The following is a 17,398-nucleotide window of genomic DNA, read 5'->3' as shown; positions in this document are numbered from 1 at the left end:
TTATAATATTCTGAGAATGTAAATGTTTCTTCTATGCCTGATACTGAGTCAGTGTAGTTGCGTGTGATATTTGGTTATTTGGTCGAATATGCGAAGATCAAAGTTATAACGTATACAAACATTCTACAATCGTTCCAACTTATCAAGTAATTCAGAGTTAGCATCTGGATAACATACATCTGCACAGTGGAAGAAGAAAGCTCTGGACTAAGTTTAATTTACACTGAAAAAGTTCTACGAAAAAAAGCATTTTTAACATACGATGTTTTTCTTATTGGTAGACGAAACAGGTGGTACCGTCTACAAATCCTGACTGCCACATGTATTGTTATTAAACTAAGTAGTTCTGTACAGTCAACTATTCCTGTCATAATTTTGTGAAGCAGTAGTTGGTTCGCACTCACTCTGCGGTATTGTAGAGAAGTGATTCCATGGTAGGTGGAGGCAGTGAGAGTTGACACAAAAGAAATACCGGTTTTGTATTTTAGGTACTCAATAAATTTGTTTTAAATATTTTCTGTTCTTGTTAGATATATGGCATACTGGGGATTCCATATCTGAGATGCGTATTCCAAATGGCTTCTGACAAACGTATAATATAATGAAATTAGGGCCTTTGGATTATCAAAGTGTTTACTCATTCGAATTATAAAACCTAACATGCTCAATGCTTTGGAGGTAATTTTATTGATATGGAATTTAAAAAGTAGTTTTGAGTCTAAAACAATCCCAAGATCTTTAATTTCGTGGTTTCTCATTAATACATTATTGTTTAGTTTGTACTCAAAATTTAATTAAAATCTACCAAGGCTTATTAATAGAAAGCCGGGTGAAAAATTCGACTACCCTGACAATACTAACAAAATTTCCACCTAATTTTATTTGTCAATCTGACATAGAAAATCAACGAATTCTTAAATAATATTATTAGTGAATTCGCTTCTTACACATGAAATGTGATCCCACAGTATTTCCTTTTAACTTCAGCAGTATTTTGGCACTTACAAACGAAAAGCCAACGTTCGTGCTAAACAACGTATGTCCAGTCCGTTAGTTTTAAATATATTTCTACCGACACATTTTATAAATTCTATAATATGTTTTGTTTTATGAGAAAATAAAATAAAATTAAAATCAACAAAGAGGGAAAACTTTTTTGAGAATAGAATACGATAGTCTAGGCATTTACACGGACTATGATAGCCACACTCTACGCGCAGTGTAACATTCACAATTCTGCCTAAATTTAAACATCTATCGACTTTCGTAAACTTCTCTAAACGCGTAGACTTACATATTCCCTTCTCTAAAAACTTTTCCCTCTCTGTTGCAATCAATTTAGATGTTGGAAATATTTTATTTGAGTTTTTAAACTAAATATCTTTTTGAAACTAAAACACAACTTTAGATAAAATGAATTTTCCCGAAACAAAGCGAGATGGATCAACTTTCCAACTTTAGAGACATTATTATTTATCCTATTAAATCAAACTTGGCTCGCTGGGTAATAAATTTATTTCAAATTGGAGTTTGTTAATTTTTAATTAAATGTAATAATTATCAAAATCGCTTAATCTTATCATGCTAAAGACAGGCGGAGTGGTTATGCAAACGAATTTTGCGTAGTAAAAACACTGCGTGTAAAATTATAGAAAGTTATCAATGCAATTTATAATTGGAAAAATAATTATCAGGAAACGAACAATCGTCGCTTGAGAGGCTTAGGAGTAAACATAGTCTGACTTTCTTATTACAAAAGTATCCCTGTATTTTCTCCTTGGATTATTATTATTTATTTATTTTTTCTTTAGATACATATACGATATATATACATATAAGGGTGGGCGTATTGCCTTTAGGCGATTTCTTCCTACCTACCCAAACCGTTCAGTTTGAGGAAATTACAAATACATGGACAATTGAATATTACAATTTTATACAAAAATTAAAAACAAAGATTAACAAAATAAATATATTTAAAAAAATTAACACTATACTATGAAGAGAGGAGAGGGAATGGAAAGAAAAGAAGAAGGATAAAGGAACAATTTGAATATTTGAATTGTGACATTTCAATCTTGACTTAAATGTAAATAAAGAAGGGGCGTCTCTTACATTAGAGGGTAGATTATTCCACAGTCAAGCGGCTACTACTGTGAAAGAGGAGGCAAGAAAATTAGAGCGGTGACAGGGTATTGAAACGGTTCTCTCGTTACTAAAACGAAAAGATAGTCCGTGTTGTGAAAGAGGTTGGATGAGTTCTCTCAGATAAACAGGCGAAGTGGGATTATTTAAAATATAGTGAAGAAGTGATAGAATGTGAATGTTTCTTCTATGCCTGATACTGAGCCAGGGTAGTTACGTGCGATACTCGGTTATGTGGTCAAATTTGCGAAAATCAAAGTAACGTATACAAATATCCTGCAATCGTTCTAACTTATCAAGTAATTCAGAGTTAGCATCTGGATAACATACATCCGCGTAGTCAAGGAGTGGAAGAAGTAAGCTCTGGACCAATGTTTGCTTAACATTAATTGGCAATAAATTCTGTAATATTTTAAGTGAGTGCAAACTGCTATAAAGTTTACGACTAACTTCGTTAACCTGCTCGTGCCACCCTAAATGCTTATGAATGATAATACCTATGTTATTGACTAAGTCATGAATGGAATTTCTGTACCATCTATTTTGAAAAGAGGAAGTTTGGTAAAATTCCTTTTTGAATACATTTGTTTACTACCAACAAGTACGATTTGGGTTTTTGTTGGATTTATGAGAAGTCCATGTATTTTTGTCAATGAAGAGATATGCTCGAGTGCAAGTGACATTACTCTATATATTTCAACAATGTCAACGGGTTCTAAATGAATATACAATTGCAAATCATCGGTATATAAATTGTATGAACAGGGGAGGCTTTTTGTTATTGAATTGATAAAAAAGGAAAATACAAGTGGAGAAAGTAACCCCCTTGTGGCACCCCGGCGGTAAGATCAATCAAATCTGAAAAGAAATCTGCTATTTTAACGCATTGACGACGGCCGCGTAAAATCGTTGAAAACCAATTTATCGTGGATGAAGATAGATTTAAGGACTTAAGTCTAGCGAGAAGCAGGTCAAAATCAACAGAGTTAAAAGCACTACTAATATCAAGTAGGACCAAAATCGTTAGACGTTTTATCATTCATTGCTTGTCTAATATCGTCAGTTATTTTAACTAAGACAGTAGTAGTGCTGTGTCCAGCCCGAAAACCAGATTGCAGAGGATCAAGTTGATTATGGAGTGTAAGATAACAATTAATTTGTTTGTAAGCTATTCGTTCAATAACTTTACTTCACTAGAGCAGTGATTTTTTTTACACACCATAGATATTTACCATTGGCGTGTCTTTATTGTTCTGCTTTTTTTATATTCTTTTTCTTATGGGGGGCTAGGATCATCCGAAAACAAGTATTAAAATATAATAAATAATTTCGAAAAACGGAAAACGTACTGACACAGAAAAATTTCAAATTATATCATTTTTTTTTATTAAAAATCGATTTGGCTTAACTCTTATGAGGCTGTGATGTCACACTAGTCTACATACGATACTAGACTTGATGAATCTCTCTTATTTTTTTTAATGATAAAGTTGTATTTGATGTAATCTTCAAATAATCATTATCACACCGAGTTTGGAAAGTTAAATTTGTATACATATGCAAGATTTTGATACAAAAAATAATTATCCTTGCGATGCGAAAAATGAATATGACGCTAATTCAGCAATTTATTAATCTGTATAGGACAGAGCACGAAGATATAACTCATAACAAGAAAGACAGAGACGCTGTTCTGGCCTCACCAGCCACGGTGTTTGTGTGAAAGAGATTCAGTTCGTTATTGACAGTGAGCGGGGGTGCACGCATCTAAATTATTTTTTTACTTATTTTACTATAATAGGGCTAAATTATAAAAAAAAATATTTACCACACCCTCATAAGGGTTCATAACAGACGTGTCACGGACGGTTCTTCATTCCGCTTGTGATTCTCGACCTAAGTACCTACGACTCAACGCAAACCGAAACAGTCCGCTACATATTTGTTTATTTATTCTAGATTATTGTTGCGCCATTTTTTATAAAAAATCACCTCAAGGGCGCTGCAGCTACAGAGCGCACGAATGGTTACAATTTAGCCCTAGCTCCCCCCCCCCCCCATTTACATTTTCCTCTTTTTTTCTGAGTGTTTTCAATAAATTTTAAAAAATTGAAAAACGTTTACGGAATAATAATGATAATCATGGGTTACTAACAAAGATAACAATTTCTTCATCTACCACATACAAACTTAGATAATAGATTTCTCTGCATCATGTCTAGTCTGCCTAACTAAAAACAACCTGTTTTAAGGCAGACATTTTTTTGCAAAATAAACAATAACATAACAACTAACTAATACAATATTTATTTATACCTTTTATTATTTAAGAATGTTTTTTATTCAATTTTCCGATTTTTATCTACCTAAAACCCAGCAACCTATTTTTTAGAAATTTAAATCCGGGTCGTGGTTTTCAATATTCGGGTAAGATATTGAATATTTTGGGGCCCAGAAACCTGAAATTTCTTTGCCCGAACTCAGAGTTAGGTAGACCCCATGACCCGTCCTCTACTTTGACTTCTGGTAGTGTGGGAGTGTTCCTTTTGAGATTTGGTAGAATAATTTGCTTTCACAAACATTATTATTCTAAAAATATATAATTGCCTTATATCTAAGATCTCAAATTGCTCAAATAACTTGACGTTGGGGTACCTGAAGGGATTTTTAAAAATTATTTTCACTATTGATCTTTGAGCAGATTCGAGAGGTTGTAATCTAGATTAAAACATATTCTGCAGCTAGAGAGCGCATGGACGGTTAGAAATCTAGACCCTATTTACAGTTAAAGATTAAACTAGAAATAATTTGCATAATATACAAGCTAATATTATTAAACATCTTGCAGCTACAAAGCGCCTGGACGAACGGAATACTAGCAATACAAAAATGTTTTTTAACTAAAAACGATACCAATTTTTTAAAACTCTTTTGTTCTATGTAATATAACTAAAGGGCTTCTCTAGCGAATTATTACTCTGAGTGTGTATTTGTATAGATGTATAGAGTATTGAAATTAAAATAAGATTTAAGTTAATATTAGGACATTTCATACTATTTTAAGATTAAATAAACAATTAAATATTGTCATGAGATTTTTCCTAATCAACAAACAACGCCCAAACTATTTTTTAATGTTTTATTTTATTTATAAATCATAGAACACAAAATATTTTACAAGTATAATACAAGTTTTACAACATTCCCAGAAGTTTCAACAACTCAATTCAGGACATAAATAATATAAACATTTAAAAAATAACACATATTGAGAACAACAAAGAAACAAAGCAAGTTTAGCACCTTTATAACTAAATATAACACAACAATATATACGCCTAAACCTTTTTTTACACAAGCAGAATAAAAACATATATACAAAAAACGCTTTTAAGGAGAAAAAAAGTAGTGAATCTACTAAGGGAGATAAGGTCGTTAACATCACATGCCATGCAGATGATGCTGCCATAGTGATGATGAGAACATATCCATCTTAGTTAGTGAACATCTGGATGCCTAAGAAATGTCGTATAGTACAATGAACACATGATTATTGGAAACATAATTCGGATATACAAAACGTGTGTCAGTCCAAATCATGGTGTATACAACAGAGGCGAGGATAGATAGAGAGAAAATAAAAAATTAGAAAAACCAAGTAGAAAAACTAAACAGAAACCAGTTCTTTTAAATACGACCTTTGACGGATCAACACCTGTGAAGCGACTGTATCCCAGGAACGCAGAAAATTGAAGCGTGTCAAATTTCCACTCTATTTTAGAAGTACATAACTCTACCGTGGAATTAATTTGAATTTCATTTGTTTCAGCGCCGTCTCAACCCCGCAAGGTTCGAGCTGTCCCCCGACAGGCGGTTTATTCTGCTCGCTCTCAACGTCCAAAAGCTCTTCAGGCATTCCTACTTGGCGCAGTACAGTGTATACGACATCCTTACTACGTGAGTATTCTGCACTCCTGGTAACTAAAAAAAACTTGCAAACTTTTAAAATTAACGAATGTGAAAAATCTTAAAACAAGTCTTGCGCATTGAAACTCCCTACACATATGCGAGAACCGTTTTAAAGGGCTTCCTATTGGTTTCATTAAAAAAAAAATTTGATCAAATAACGAGTTAATCTAAAGAATTTCAATTTCATAAACCGCGATTTCAATTGAATTAAACTCTACTGCTTTTATTGCCCCTTTCGGTGTGGGTTTGGCAAATTATTTGAAGGGCTTATGTCGGCTTTTTTCATTCTTCCTTTTGACAATAGTGCAAAAATTAATTGCAGCAAAAATTGTGTTTACTTGTATTAAACACAGTTACAAAAAAATATTTCCTGAACGGTATTTTTATAAATTTGATAACGTAAATTGAGATAAAAATCATCATTATTTTTTAAATAAACTCCGTCGTCCCCCTACAAATCATCAAAATATTAATTAAATTATTAATCAAATAACACCGCATATTTCAACTATTTCAATTTATAACAACTTTCATTAAAATAAATCACTGTGAAAGGATTGTAAGTTCTATATTTGACAATTTAAAATGGCAACGCTCCTTTAATGGAAAAGGACAGCACAAGATATTTGTTCAATTTGCTCCTTTGACTACTATTTTATTTATTTTTATTTGACACTTTATATACATATACAATAAATATACATATAAGGGCGGGCATATTGCCTTAAGGCAATTTCTTCCTACCTACCCAAACCGTTAAGTTTGAGAAAATTATAAATACATGGACATATTGAATCTTACAATTTTATACAAAAATTAAAAGCAAAGATTAACAAAAATAAATATAAATATCAAAAAAAATAACACTATACTATGAAGAGAGGAGAGGGGACTACTACTACTATAAGCACCACTACTACTATCACGCCATTTTTACATTTAAGTGTAGGCATAGGGAATGGACCGCCACTCACATCTATTCTGATATATATTCCTAACTGACGTCACACGCGGAGTAATTTCAGAAGTACAAAACTTTAAAAAATCATAGCGGTGATAATAATTTATAAATGTATATATTTTTTTAATGGCTTAGTTTAATAGTCTATTAACAAAGTTTAAAAAAACCCTGAACATTCGAATAATATTTACGAACTTAATAAAATACCTGTGTGATCCTTTTACATCCAAACCTTGTAACAAATATTATGAAACTACAAAATGTTGTAAGCAATTTACCAGTCCTGAAGATGCCTTCTTAGGCGAAAGCGCTCGTTGGTTAAATTAGATAAAAGCGAAACTAAACCGAGAAGATTTATTGGTTATTTTATCTAAATCGTTAAGAAATGTAAATCTTGAACGGCAAATATTCTTACAGACAAGTTTCAAAATATTCACACAGTTTGTTTACTCGAACCGTATCAAAGTTTCCAATGCTCGGGGCTTGAGCTGGCTACAGATATTGGCTTTGTTCAGAATCAATTTAGCATGTTAAGCCCTGAAGGTTTCCTGTTTACCTGGCATTCAGTAGAGAATCCAAAGTCCCATTTTTTTTATTCCGAGGGTATTTTATTGTACTGCATTACTTTGAATCAGTTAATTAAACGTGTAAATACTCAAACATTTAAGTTTGTAAGAGAAAATTTTCGATGGAAATTCATTGTAATTTACTATAAAAATAAAAGTATAAATAAGTGCAAGGTTATGAGATTTTTTCGTCTGAAAAATCCAATCATATACGACTACTCACTGAACGATGAAATATTATCATCTGTGTCTAGTATAAGAGATTTGGGTATTATACTTGACACTAAACTTTCTTTTACAATTCATATTGAACATGTTATCAATAAATCCTTTAAACTTCTTGGATTTATTAACAGAAGCACAGCTGACTTCAAAAATACCAATACCCTTAAAACTCTCTTCTGTTCCCTAGTTCGCCCGCATCTAGAATATTCCTCTGTTATCTGGTCTCCAAATTATGATATTCACATCAAGAATATTGAACGAGTTCAACATCGATTTTTAAGAAAGATAGGCTGGAGGTTGGGCTTATCCAGAGACCTACATACGTATAATGAGTTAGAAACTACCTTAAATATATCTTCTCTTTAAGACCGTCGAAATAAATCCGACCTTATGGTCCTATTTAAAATTCTCATCTCACTCTTTGATGCGCCTGAACTACTGAGCTCGATAAAATTAAATATCCCAACTAGAAACCTCAGACAAAACTTACTCTTTCATACCGATAACCATAGAACTAACTATGATTTCCATTCCCCTATGCCCAGAATTCTTAGGACTGCCAACAAACATACCAGACTTAATTTCTTTGATAACAAGTTGTCTTCTGTTAAACGATCACTGAATCAAATTCAATTATAAACACCTCTCTCCCGCTTCCACTCCCACAAAGTCTACTATAAACCATTGAGTCTTTCCAATTTTGTTATAATAATTTTCTTTGTATAAATGTGTCCATAAAAATGCCCATTGAGCGTATATATAAATAAATAAATAAATAAAAGACGAGTGATACTTTAATCCACAAATTTCGAATATCCAGTGACCGGTTTCATCGCCTTCGAGACTGGCATCTTTATTAAGGAGTTCAATGTATTTATACAAAACAGAGGTAAGGATAGATAATTCAATATTATATGAAAGTATATTGAATAAAGTTATTTTTGTCTTAAGGATCACTAATGAGTTGATATAATGCTATTTCAATAAGTTTAATTTTTTTTTTTTTTAATTTTTTTATTTTAAACTAGTTAAAATAACATTATATCAAATTATTAGTTAACCCGAATTTTTTTTTGATAATGTTCCTTAAAATAAAAATAACTTTATTCAATTTACTTTCATATAAAATAAAGCGACGATGATTTAATCTATATTTAGAATAAATATACCATGCATTAAAATAAAAGAAATGTGGACAAAACAAGGAGATAGTGGGAAGGAAAATAAGGAAATTGATAAGGAGTGGTAAAGGATGAATGAAGGAAAGTAGGAGTGGAAAATTGCATTTGATTTTATGATTAAGAGTAAGAAAAGAGACAAAACGTCTATTCTCTGTTTGTCTGAATCAAGCCTATGAGTTCTCTTCTGTTCTGAGGAATGTTAAATATATCAAGACTATTAAAATTGTTGTTAAATGCTTCACATACGTGTACGAGGAATGGTAGAATGTTTCCGATGATTAGTTTTAATGTTACAAATATAGAAAATATATAATTTGTGTTAGCTCTAGAGTAATGTGAATAGCCTACAGTGGTGAATGGTAATTTTATTTACAGGAAAGCTATAAAAAATATCATATATTAGCACCTACATAGAAGGTACATCATAAAATGTAAGTAATATGTACTATAAATTGATATTTCTCTGTGGTTCTGTGTGATACAACAACTCTCATCCATGAAATCAACTCAAACGATGTAATTTCGTGATATATTATATTAAATAGATACATAATCCATTACTTTTATACAAGTATCATTAAAAATAAATAAAAAATAGCACTATGAAATGTCAACTGGCTGAATTGTTCAAGAAATTAATAGTGCTAAAAACGGCCGCGTCGAGCGCCATATGTCATTCAATATGACGCAGGAAAGTAATTATGGTCTTATGTCAAAAGTACCATCTCATAGAAAAATAGCCCTTAAGAAACAATGTTTGAAATACTGTTTACAAATCAAGAATCTTCAAATAATTTGTGTAATCTGCAAGTTTAATCTAGGAGAAAAAACCCGCACTGGGGTTAAGACATTCAAAATAAAGTATACTTATTTGTATTAAAAAATAAGCTGAAATAATCGGATAGTTTTGTGGCTCACCGCAGGCGCTGGGAGCGCTTTTTTTATATTAAAATAAAAATACAAGCAGTGGAAATGATTTAAAATAAATTGTAATTATTTATTTGTTTTTCTGTAAATAAAGTTACAATAAAACATTATTATGGTTATTCAAATATAATGGTAAGCTGCGCATAATCGCTTCTAAACACGGTTAGCCCCTGATAGTCTGTATATCTATATATAGAAAAGGCAACGTACGTATGTGTGTCCTCGATGGACTGAATAACTACTGGACCGATTTACGTGCGGTTTTCAGCGAAATATAGATTCTTGCCACGAGCATATTTATATCTGTTAAAATCTTCAATTTATTAAGTAGAAAAAAGTAAGGAGCCTAAATGTTTTTTCATCCATCACCAGGGTTGCATTCGACAATAATGCATACAATATAAAATTGGGAAGATGTTTTTTTCACTGTGTAAAAATAGTTTGTTTTTTAATGTTTACAAACAACATTGATTTTTTATGGATCCCAATCAGATCATTTCCTTAAATTCCTTTTAATTTTTACCCGTTCATTTCTTTTTACTGGAATTTTGGTAATATGACTATAATATCAACTGAATTTCGATACATTTTTGAAAATAAAATTCTTAAATACAGCGCACCCCTGTTGGTGAAAAAAACAAAGTTTGAGATTTGCAAAATAATTATATATTTGAGAACGAATTAGTCAAAGTTTTGGCATTCAACTATAAACAAGTACCTAGTTACCTACTTAAATTCAATATTTGAAAACGAACTAGTTTGAGTTTTGGAATTCCATCATAAACAAGTACTTAGGTACCTACTTACCAATGAAAAGTTACAAAATCTTTTTTACGTTCATCCGAACAGTTTTTAAATACTAAAGATTTTTTTCTGTAATGTTTTATGTAAACAAATTCCCGTTCTCCTAGACCATGGTACTAGAGCAGTGATTTTTTTACACACTAGATATATTTTATTGATATTTAGATTACCTACTTATATAATGCTCTAAAAAAAAAAAAAAGGTTTATTATTTTAAAAAGGGCTCGTCCGGGATTTGAACCCGGGACCTCTCGCACCCAAAGCGAGAATCATACCCCTAGACCAACGAGCCGACTGATTTTACAGCCACACACAAACTACACAACACATGTCTGTAAAATTTTAATTGCATTTTTTGATGACGATAATAATTTTCTTAGCGCATTGTTAGCAATTTCCGTTCTTGGAAGTACTACTTAGATTAAAAATTATTTCGTTAGACCGTATTGTTTTTTTGTCGACAGTTTTCGCATGGCTCGTTGGTCTAGGGGTATGATTCTCGCTTTGGGTGCGAGAGGTCCCGGGTTCAAATCCCGGACGAGCCCTGTTTTTATTATTTTAATTTTATGAATACACATTTTGTTTAGTATTGAACCTTAGGCTTCAATTGTGTATATGTATGTTTGTTAGGGTGGGCTGATATTTTTTTCTTCCGAAATTTGAAAAGGAAAGGGGTCTAAAAAGTTTCCTTTTGGATTGCTCGGAATGCAAAAAGTATGTAAAAAAATATCTAATACGACTTTTGGCCCTCAACCAGAGCTTAAAATTTTCGAAAGTCATTTTAAATAAGAAAATAAGCCTAATAAATTTTATAATGTACATTAAACCTTATTAAATAAGCATCTAAGGGCGTGCGTTGCCCTTTGTTTTGTAATAAATGGGAAGCATTGTTTTAATGAGCCATTGTGTTCGTCAATATAAGCCAGGCGCTCAACGGAATTAGTTCCGAGGAGTGTAAACTTTTTACATTTCGGTAGTTTTAAAACATGATTGAATTTGTCATGTGATTAAGTTATATCTTAAGTAACAAAAACATATTTTATCAATAAACATAATTAACAAAATGTTCAGACCCTGAGGTACTCTGAAGTTATGATGCGCCAAACTATAGAGGAGCCCAAACGCAGAAAAACCATTCTATGACTATCGGGTATTAAGTTGGCTACAGTTTGCAGCAAAACAATGAGCCGTACTCGGGTAGAGATTTGCAAAATATATAATAATTTGCATTGTAAATACTTTATAGTAAATATGTACCTGTGTATTTATTATTGTCAGGTTATTCCAATTTATTTTTATATAATTCGCCTATATTTATTTTATAAAACTGAAAATACATGTGTGTGTTTAATATTTGATTTATTTATTAATTTTATTTACAATATACTTATGAGACATTTATTGAGACCTAAATCTCAACTCCATGGAACCAAAGTCCGGTGTTGAGTTTGTTTGTTTGTCCGTCACATCTCCGAAATGGCGAGTCGTAGCGGCCTGAAATTTAGACACGTCATGTGAGATGCGATTTCAAGGTTAACGTTGCTATTTTCGAGTAAAATTTGAATCGACCTCTACTCGATAAAACTTTATTTGGATGCCTAGTGCGACCCCGACATATTGCCCGTAATCAACTGTCATTATCAACAGTAAAAAAAACTTTAATTCATAAATTTATCGCCTAAATTGAGAAAAAATAGTATCTTAAGTAAATATGTTTATATAAGGTAATTTTTTAAGCAATATTATACACATGTCGGGACAATAAATGTCAAAAATCAATGTAAGTCAAGGGAAAATATTCGAAATCAATTACCTGTGAAAACTGACTCTTTTAACATCTTTGACGCTCGTACTGTTATAACCAAACATACTGCAATTCACCATTGTCGATTTTTATTTATTATAACGTAAATATCCAAGTTATTTACAAACAAAGCCATGCACAGCGACAAAAGCGTCCGTCAGGACTCGTTAAGCGCCCGTTGTCAAGCAAAACAAAATAGCCATCAGTAGACTGAAGTTGTCGCTGACCAACAACGCTCCCGTTTTATGAAACATGGCTAAAGGGCTTCTTTGTAGTTTGGCACAACATTACTCTGAGGTTCAGACAGTTATAAACTTCAAACCTCGGTTGAGGACCAAAAGTATTTTGGAATATTTTTTTTAATATTTTTTACGTTCAATGTGATCCAAAATACAAGTTTATAGACCCCTTTACTTTGGTGTCTAAAAAAAAAAAAAAACTTCAGATATCGTCGGACCTCTCTAATGTAGGTATGTGTATATACGTATTATGTGTGTGTAAATTTTAACATTTAATCATTCTGTTACCTCGAACAGGCTATGCCAAAACGGATTTTTTAAAAAATTAATTTTATCCTGTTTTTTTGTGTACTGTCAATAATATATATGTATGTATATGAAAAAATATTCAATATACGTAAGTATACAAAAAATAAGAGGTGCTATTATTTTCACAAAATATAGTAATCTTTCAAATATCAAAATTAATGTATGTATGTTTGTCCTTTATAGACGCAAGGACTATTTTGATTATTTTGTTGTAATTTTTCTAGTTATTAAGTTCTATCTTCCTTTTAATTTTACTGTTAGTTTCTATTTTCTGTTAAATAGGCACTATCAGGTTTTGGTGGGTTTTTCTGATAGTGCCTATTTCAATTTATGTTGAAATTTTTGTTGGTTTGGATATGTGTTTATTATTACAATTGATATTTTGATGTTATTCTTATACTTATATTTTTCTTGTCTTTTGTTTGTATCTATATTGTTATTCCTGTCTGTTTATGTTTTTCTTATGTTTATAAATGTAACTTGTTATTGGCCGATGTTATCAAGTTTTGGTAGTAGGCCCTAATAAAGAAAAAAAAAAGGACCATTTGAACGTAGTTATGCAGAAAGCCACCAGTTCACAATATTGAAATAATGAGATATTGGTACGTGTTATCGGGTGTAGTAAGGTCTATTCTAGGTTCTGCTAAAAGCAGTCAGACCACTTTCATATAAAAAAACTCCAATGATCACCTTTTGAAAAAAGTGTCGATCACAAAAACAGCATTTTCTCAATTTGCAGAAAACACTAGCGGGACTACAAAAAATTTACGGTGCTTTTAAAATCATTTAAAATGGTCAAATACATAATTAGATTATTGTTTGTAATATAAAAAAAACTAATATAATTATCATTTATCATTTGTCAAAGTCAAAAACATTCCAACTTTTGTACAGATTTGATTATTGACTCTTTTTGCAAAAGTGCAATTATCTCATTTTCATTTTTTTATGGCTGTCTGTTTTCTGCATAACTGCATTCAATATACATGCGATTTTTTTGCAAAATAATCTAATTTACATGACTTGGGTTTGTAAATAATAGTTTTTTTTATTTATTTATACTTTTACAATGTTTGTATTTTTTTATACAGAATAATGTTCCTTTATTGGGGTGTTTCGTGCTGAGGGAAACATTTTACGATAAGCGAAACACGCCTTAAATTAGTTGATTAACATAATAAAAACGTAATTAATCCAATCAACCTAATGATCATCTTAAACATAATAAGCAATTTAAACTAAAACAATCATAAAAAACATAACAATTTCACATAGACTCTTCAATATGTTAATCAGAAAAAAAGTTAGGAGCGAATTTGTGTTTTTCATCGATTTTCCAGGGTTCGCCACCCGCTGATTCGAATCTGTTTTAAATCACTTGTGGCCTCTTTCTAGATCCGCACATTGCAAAAACAATTATTTTTTAAGCTTTTAATTATTTTTTTCAAAAAATCTTTGTTTTCAAAAGTTCCGCGTATTTTTATTTTTTGAATTTACATTTACTGTTTTCAACGCCCCGATCGCCGTCAGAGCCACCTAAGTATATACAGTCAATTTATCTGTCACCCTCAATAAAATTTTCAGAATTTTGACGGCGATGGGGTATGTTAGTTCATTAGTTTTTTAGTAAATCGGGAGAACCAGAACCGTTACCACCCCTCCACCAGCCAAATAATTCAAACCGATTAAGCCCAAAAAAAGAAAGTCATTGTTCATAAATTCGCTGTATTCCTAGCACAACTCTATTCAAAATAAAAACCTAGCATCAACCTATTCAAAATCTAGCATCCTAGTCAAGACCTATTAACTAATCTATCAACCGACCTATCAACCAACCTAACAACCAACCTTATTAACTACACGTAATATGAAAGCCCAATCTTATCAAGGACAGCGTCCCCGATAAAACACAACGGCGGCGAAGGAGCAGCACGGCCCGACCCCCGACCGATACACGCCTCCCAGCCCTACTCCTTAGTGTATTAGTAGATAAACCCTCTTCCCTTTTACGGAAATAGACCCACATGACTTGAGTTCGGTTCTGCATTACCGCCATGAAGATCATTCTATTTAAAATCCCGTTAGAGCCAAATTAAAAAAAATATCGATGCAATCAATGTCGTCGCCTTCCAATACCTCATTTTTTTGCCCATGTCTCCACTTTATTATTCTGGGGGTGTTCGCCTGTCGTCATTTGCTCTCGCCAAAAGTCCTGCCCACAGCCATTATAATTTTGCTCTACGATCGATGATGTCTGCGACTCCGGTTCGGCGCCTACTTTCTTAATTTATTTCTCAGACATACACCGAGCATCCGTCTTTCCATGTTTTTTATTTTATTTATTTATTTATTATTTACATACAATATTAGCCTTAGTAGCCTTACGTGTCATGTACAAGGCTAAGGTACTCGGATAAAATCGTTTTTGTTTGTCTTGGATATGGGATGTTCGATCACAGATTTTGGTTTATTACCTTTATGAGTCCAATCACCATTGCTGCAAAGTTCAAGAACAATGGCGCGTGATTACTACTTTTAACTACGGTGTGGATATCTGTTAAGGATATTCCATCTTTCCTGCATTCTGCTTCAAGATTATGGCGTTGTAAACTGAAAAATGGGCACTGAAATAACAGATGTTCTGTTAAGAAATATCATCTCATGGACAATAGTCATCATTCCTTAATTTAAACCTATATAGATAAATTCTCATAGTTCCGTGTCCGGTAAAAAATTGGGTCGTTTCGAAAGTACTTTAGTGATGATGACGGAAGTTTGCTGCATCAGCCAGCGTTGGGTTTAGTGATTTACCTGTAGAAGAAGCGCGGTTATGATTCTCCCAACGCTGCTGCGTATTTTGTTTTATACAGCGTTTAGCAAAGCTAAGGGGAAATTCTGAGAAGAAAGGTGCCGTTCTTTTACAAGTTGCGGCTCTTGCTCGTTCATTCGCTCTCTCATTTCCTACGATACCAGCATGCCCTTTTATCCAGCATATTTGACTGATCATCCCTCTTATTTTTAGATGCTTAATTTTACTCTGAATATCTACAATTAATGGATTTACTGACCGAGCATCAGTTATAGCTTGAACGCCCGAACGATAATCTGACACATACAATATTACATTTATATTGTTTTTTTTTTTTTTTTACAGTACTCACCTAGCCAATTAATATAGCTTGTCGGTAAAGATCCTTTACATGAAAACATATGATAACACTACATAGTTGTATAAAAATAATTACTACTAACTTAAATATAAGGAGCGAAATAAAATAAATCATATAATTTATGTTTTCAAATAATATTTAGAAAAATGCAAAAAAAATCAAAAAATGAGGATATGACATCGCAATTATAAGATAAAAAATAAATAAAAAACCAGAATACCAAAATGTAAAACAGAAGTGTGTACATAATTAATTGGCACAAAGCCTTTTTAAAAAAAACATTATTTCTTTACATATCTATATCTATATCCATATCTTTATCTTAGTCTATATCTATACCCGTACATGCACACATACTTTTATTGTGGATAACTTATATAGCGCCATTTTCGTAATAAAATACCTCATACGTCACATACATATCCATACACACACATACAAATACATATATATTAACATATATATACACGTGTATAAATATCCGTGTTAATATTACATATTTATATTCCTGCCTTATCTATATTTACAAATATTCAAATTTATTAATTTATAAACTCCTGATCGAATAGCCAGTCTCTTATTTTGCCCTTGTCACTTTTGGTTGCCATTTTTAAGATTGTTTGGTAACAAATTCAACACGACTGTCAATTGAAATGTCTTCGTGAATTCGAACACACATCTTAATTTGTTTGAAAATTCAACAAGAATCCTGCACAAGCAATCGTATATTGAGTCTTTGTGTTTGATACTTTTAATCAATCAAGAAACGAGATTTATCGCGTTAAATTGGCCAAACATGTTGTATATTTTATGCTGACTTTTCTTTGTCACGATTAACAAAAGGGTCTTTGAAGAATAAAAAGATATTATACTTTTGTTTGAAATGTACAAATGTAAAAGTCACAAGGTTGAAGTTATTTGGCGTGGCAATTGATTTTCGCATGCTGGCTCATTAAATTATTATAAATTAAAATAAATATTTCCATCGCTAGTTCAGTATATAGGCTATATTTACATACCACACGTACTATGATTTTTATCTCAGTGGGCGGCTTTTGCCATTTTTGAGGTACCGGGTCCGATTTTTGGTAGAGTGAA

At 31.9% G+C, this 17,398-nt stretch overlaps 1 protein-coding gene and 2 non-coding genes across 3 annotated transcripts in view; 2 read left to right on the top strand and 1 right to left on the bottom strand.

Annotated features, from left to right (window-relative positions):
• Positions 1 to 17,398, top strand: part of Dpp10 (Dipeptidyl peptidase 10) — a gene marked incomplete at its 5' end in the record, with an annotated part of 90,328 nt that overhangs the window by 18,861 nt on the left and 54,069 nt on the right. Inside the window, one exon of the mRNA XM_088236775.1 lies at positions 5,975 to 6,102. Coding sequence (XP_088092901.1) covers positions 5,975 to 6,102 — 128 coding nt within the window. The remainder of the gene's footprint in view (positions 1 to 5,974; positions 6,103 to 17,398) is intronic.
• TRNAP-UGG (transfer RNA proline (anticodon UGG)) lies at positions 10,999 to 11,070 on the bottom strand. The gene has a single exon. It is a non-coding gene; the product is annotated as a tRNA-Pro (tRNA).
• Positions 11,252 to 11,323, top strand: TRNAP-UGG (transfer RNA proline (anticodon UGG)). The gene has a single exon. It is a non-coding gene; the product is annotated as a tRNA-Pro (tRNA).

This window comes from Micrasema longulum, unplaced genomic scaffold, assembly GCF_059751315.1.
Source record: "Micrasema longulum isolate JH-2025_06_02 unplaced genomic scaffold, ASM5975131v1 h1tg001606l, whole genome shotgun sequence".
Classification (NCBI taxonomy): domain Eukaryota; kingdom Metazoa; phylum Arthropoda; class Insecta; order Trichoptera; family Brachycentridae; genus Micrasema; species Micrasema longulum.
This window is presented reverse-complemented; position numbering and strand designations above follow the sequence as displayed.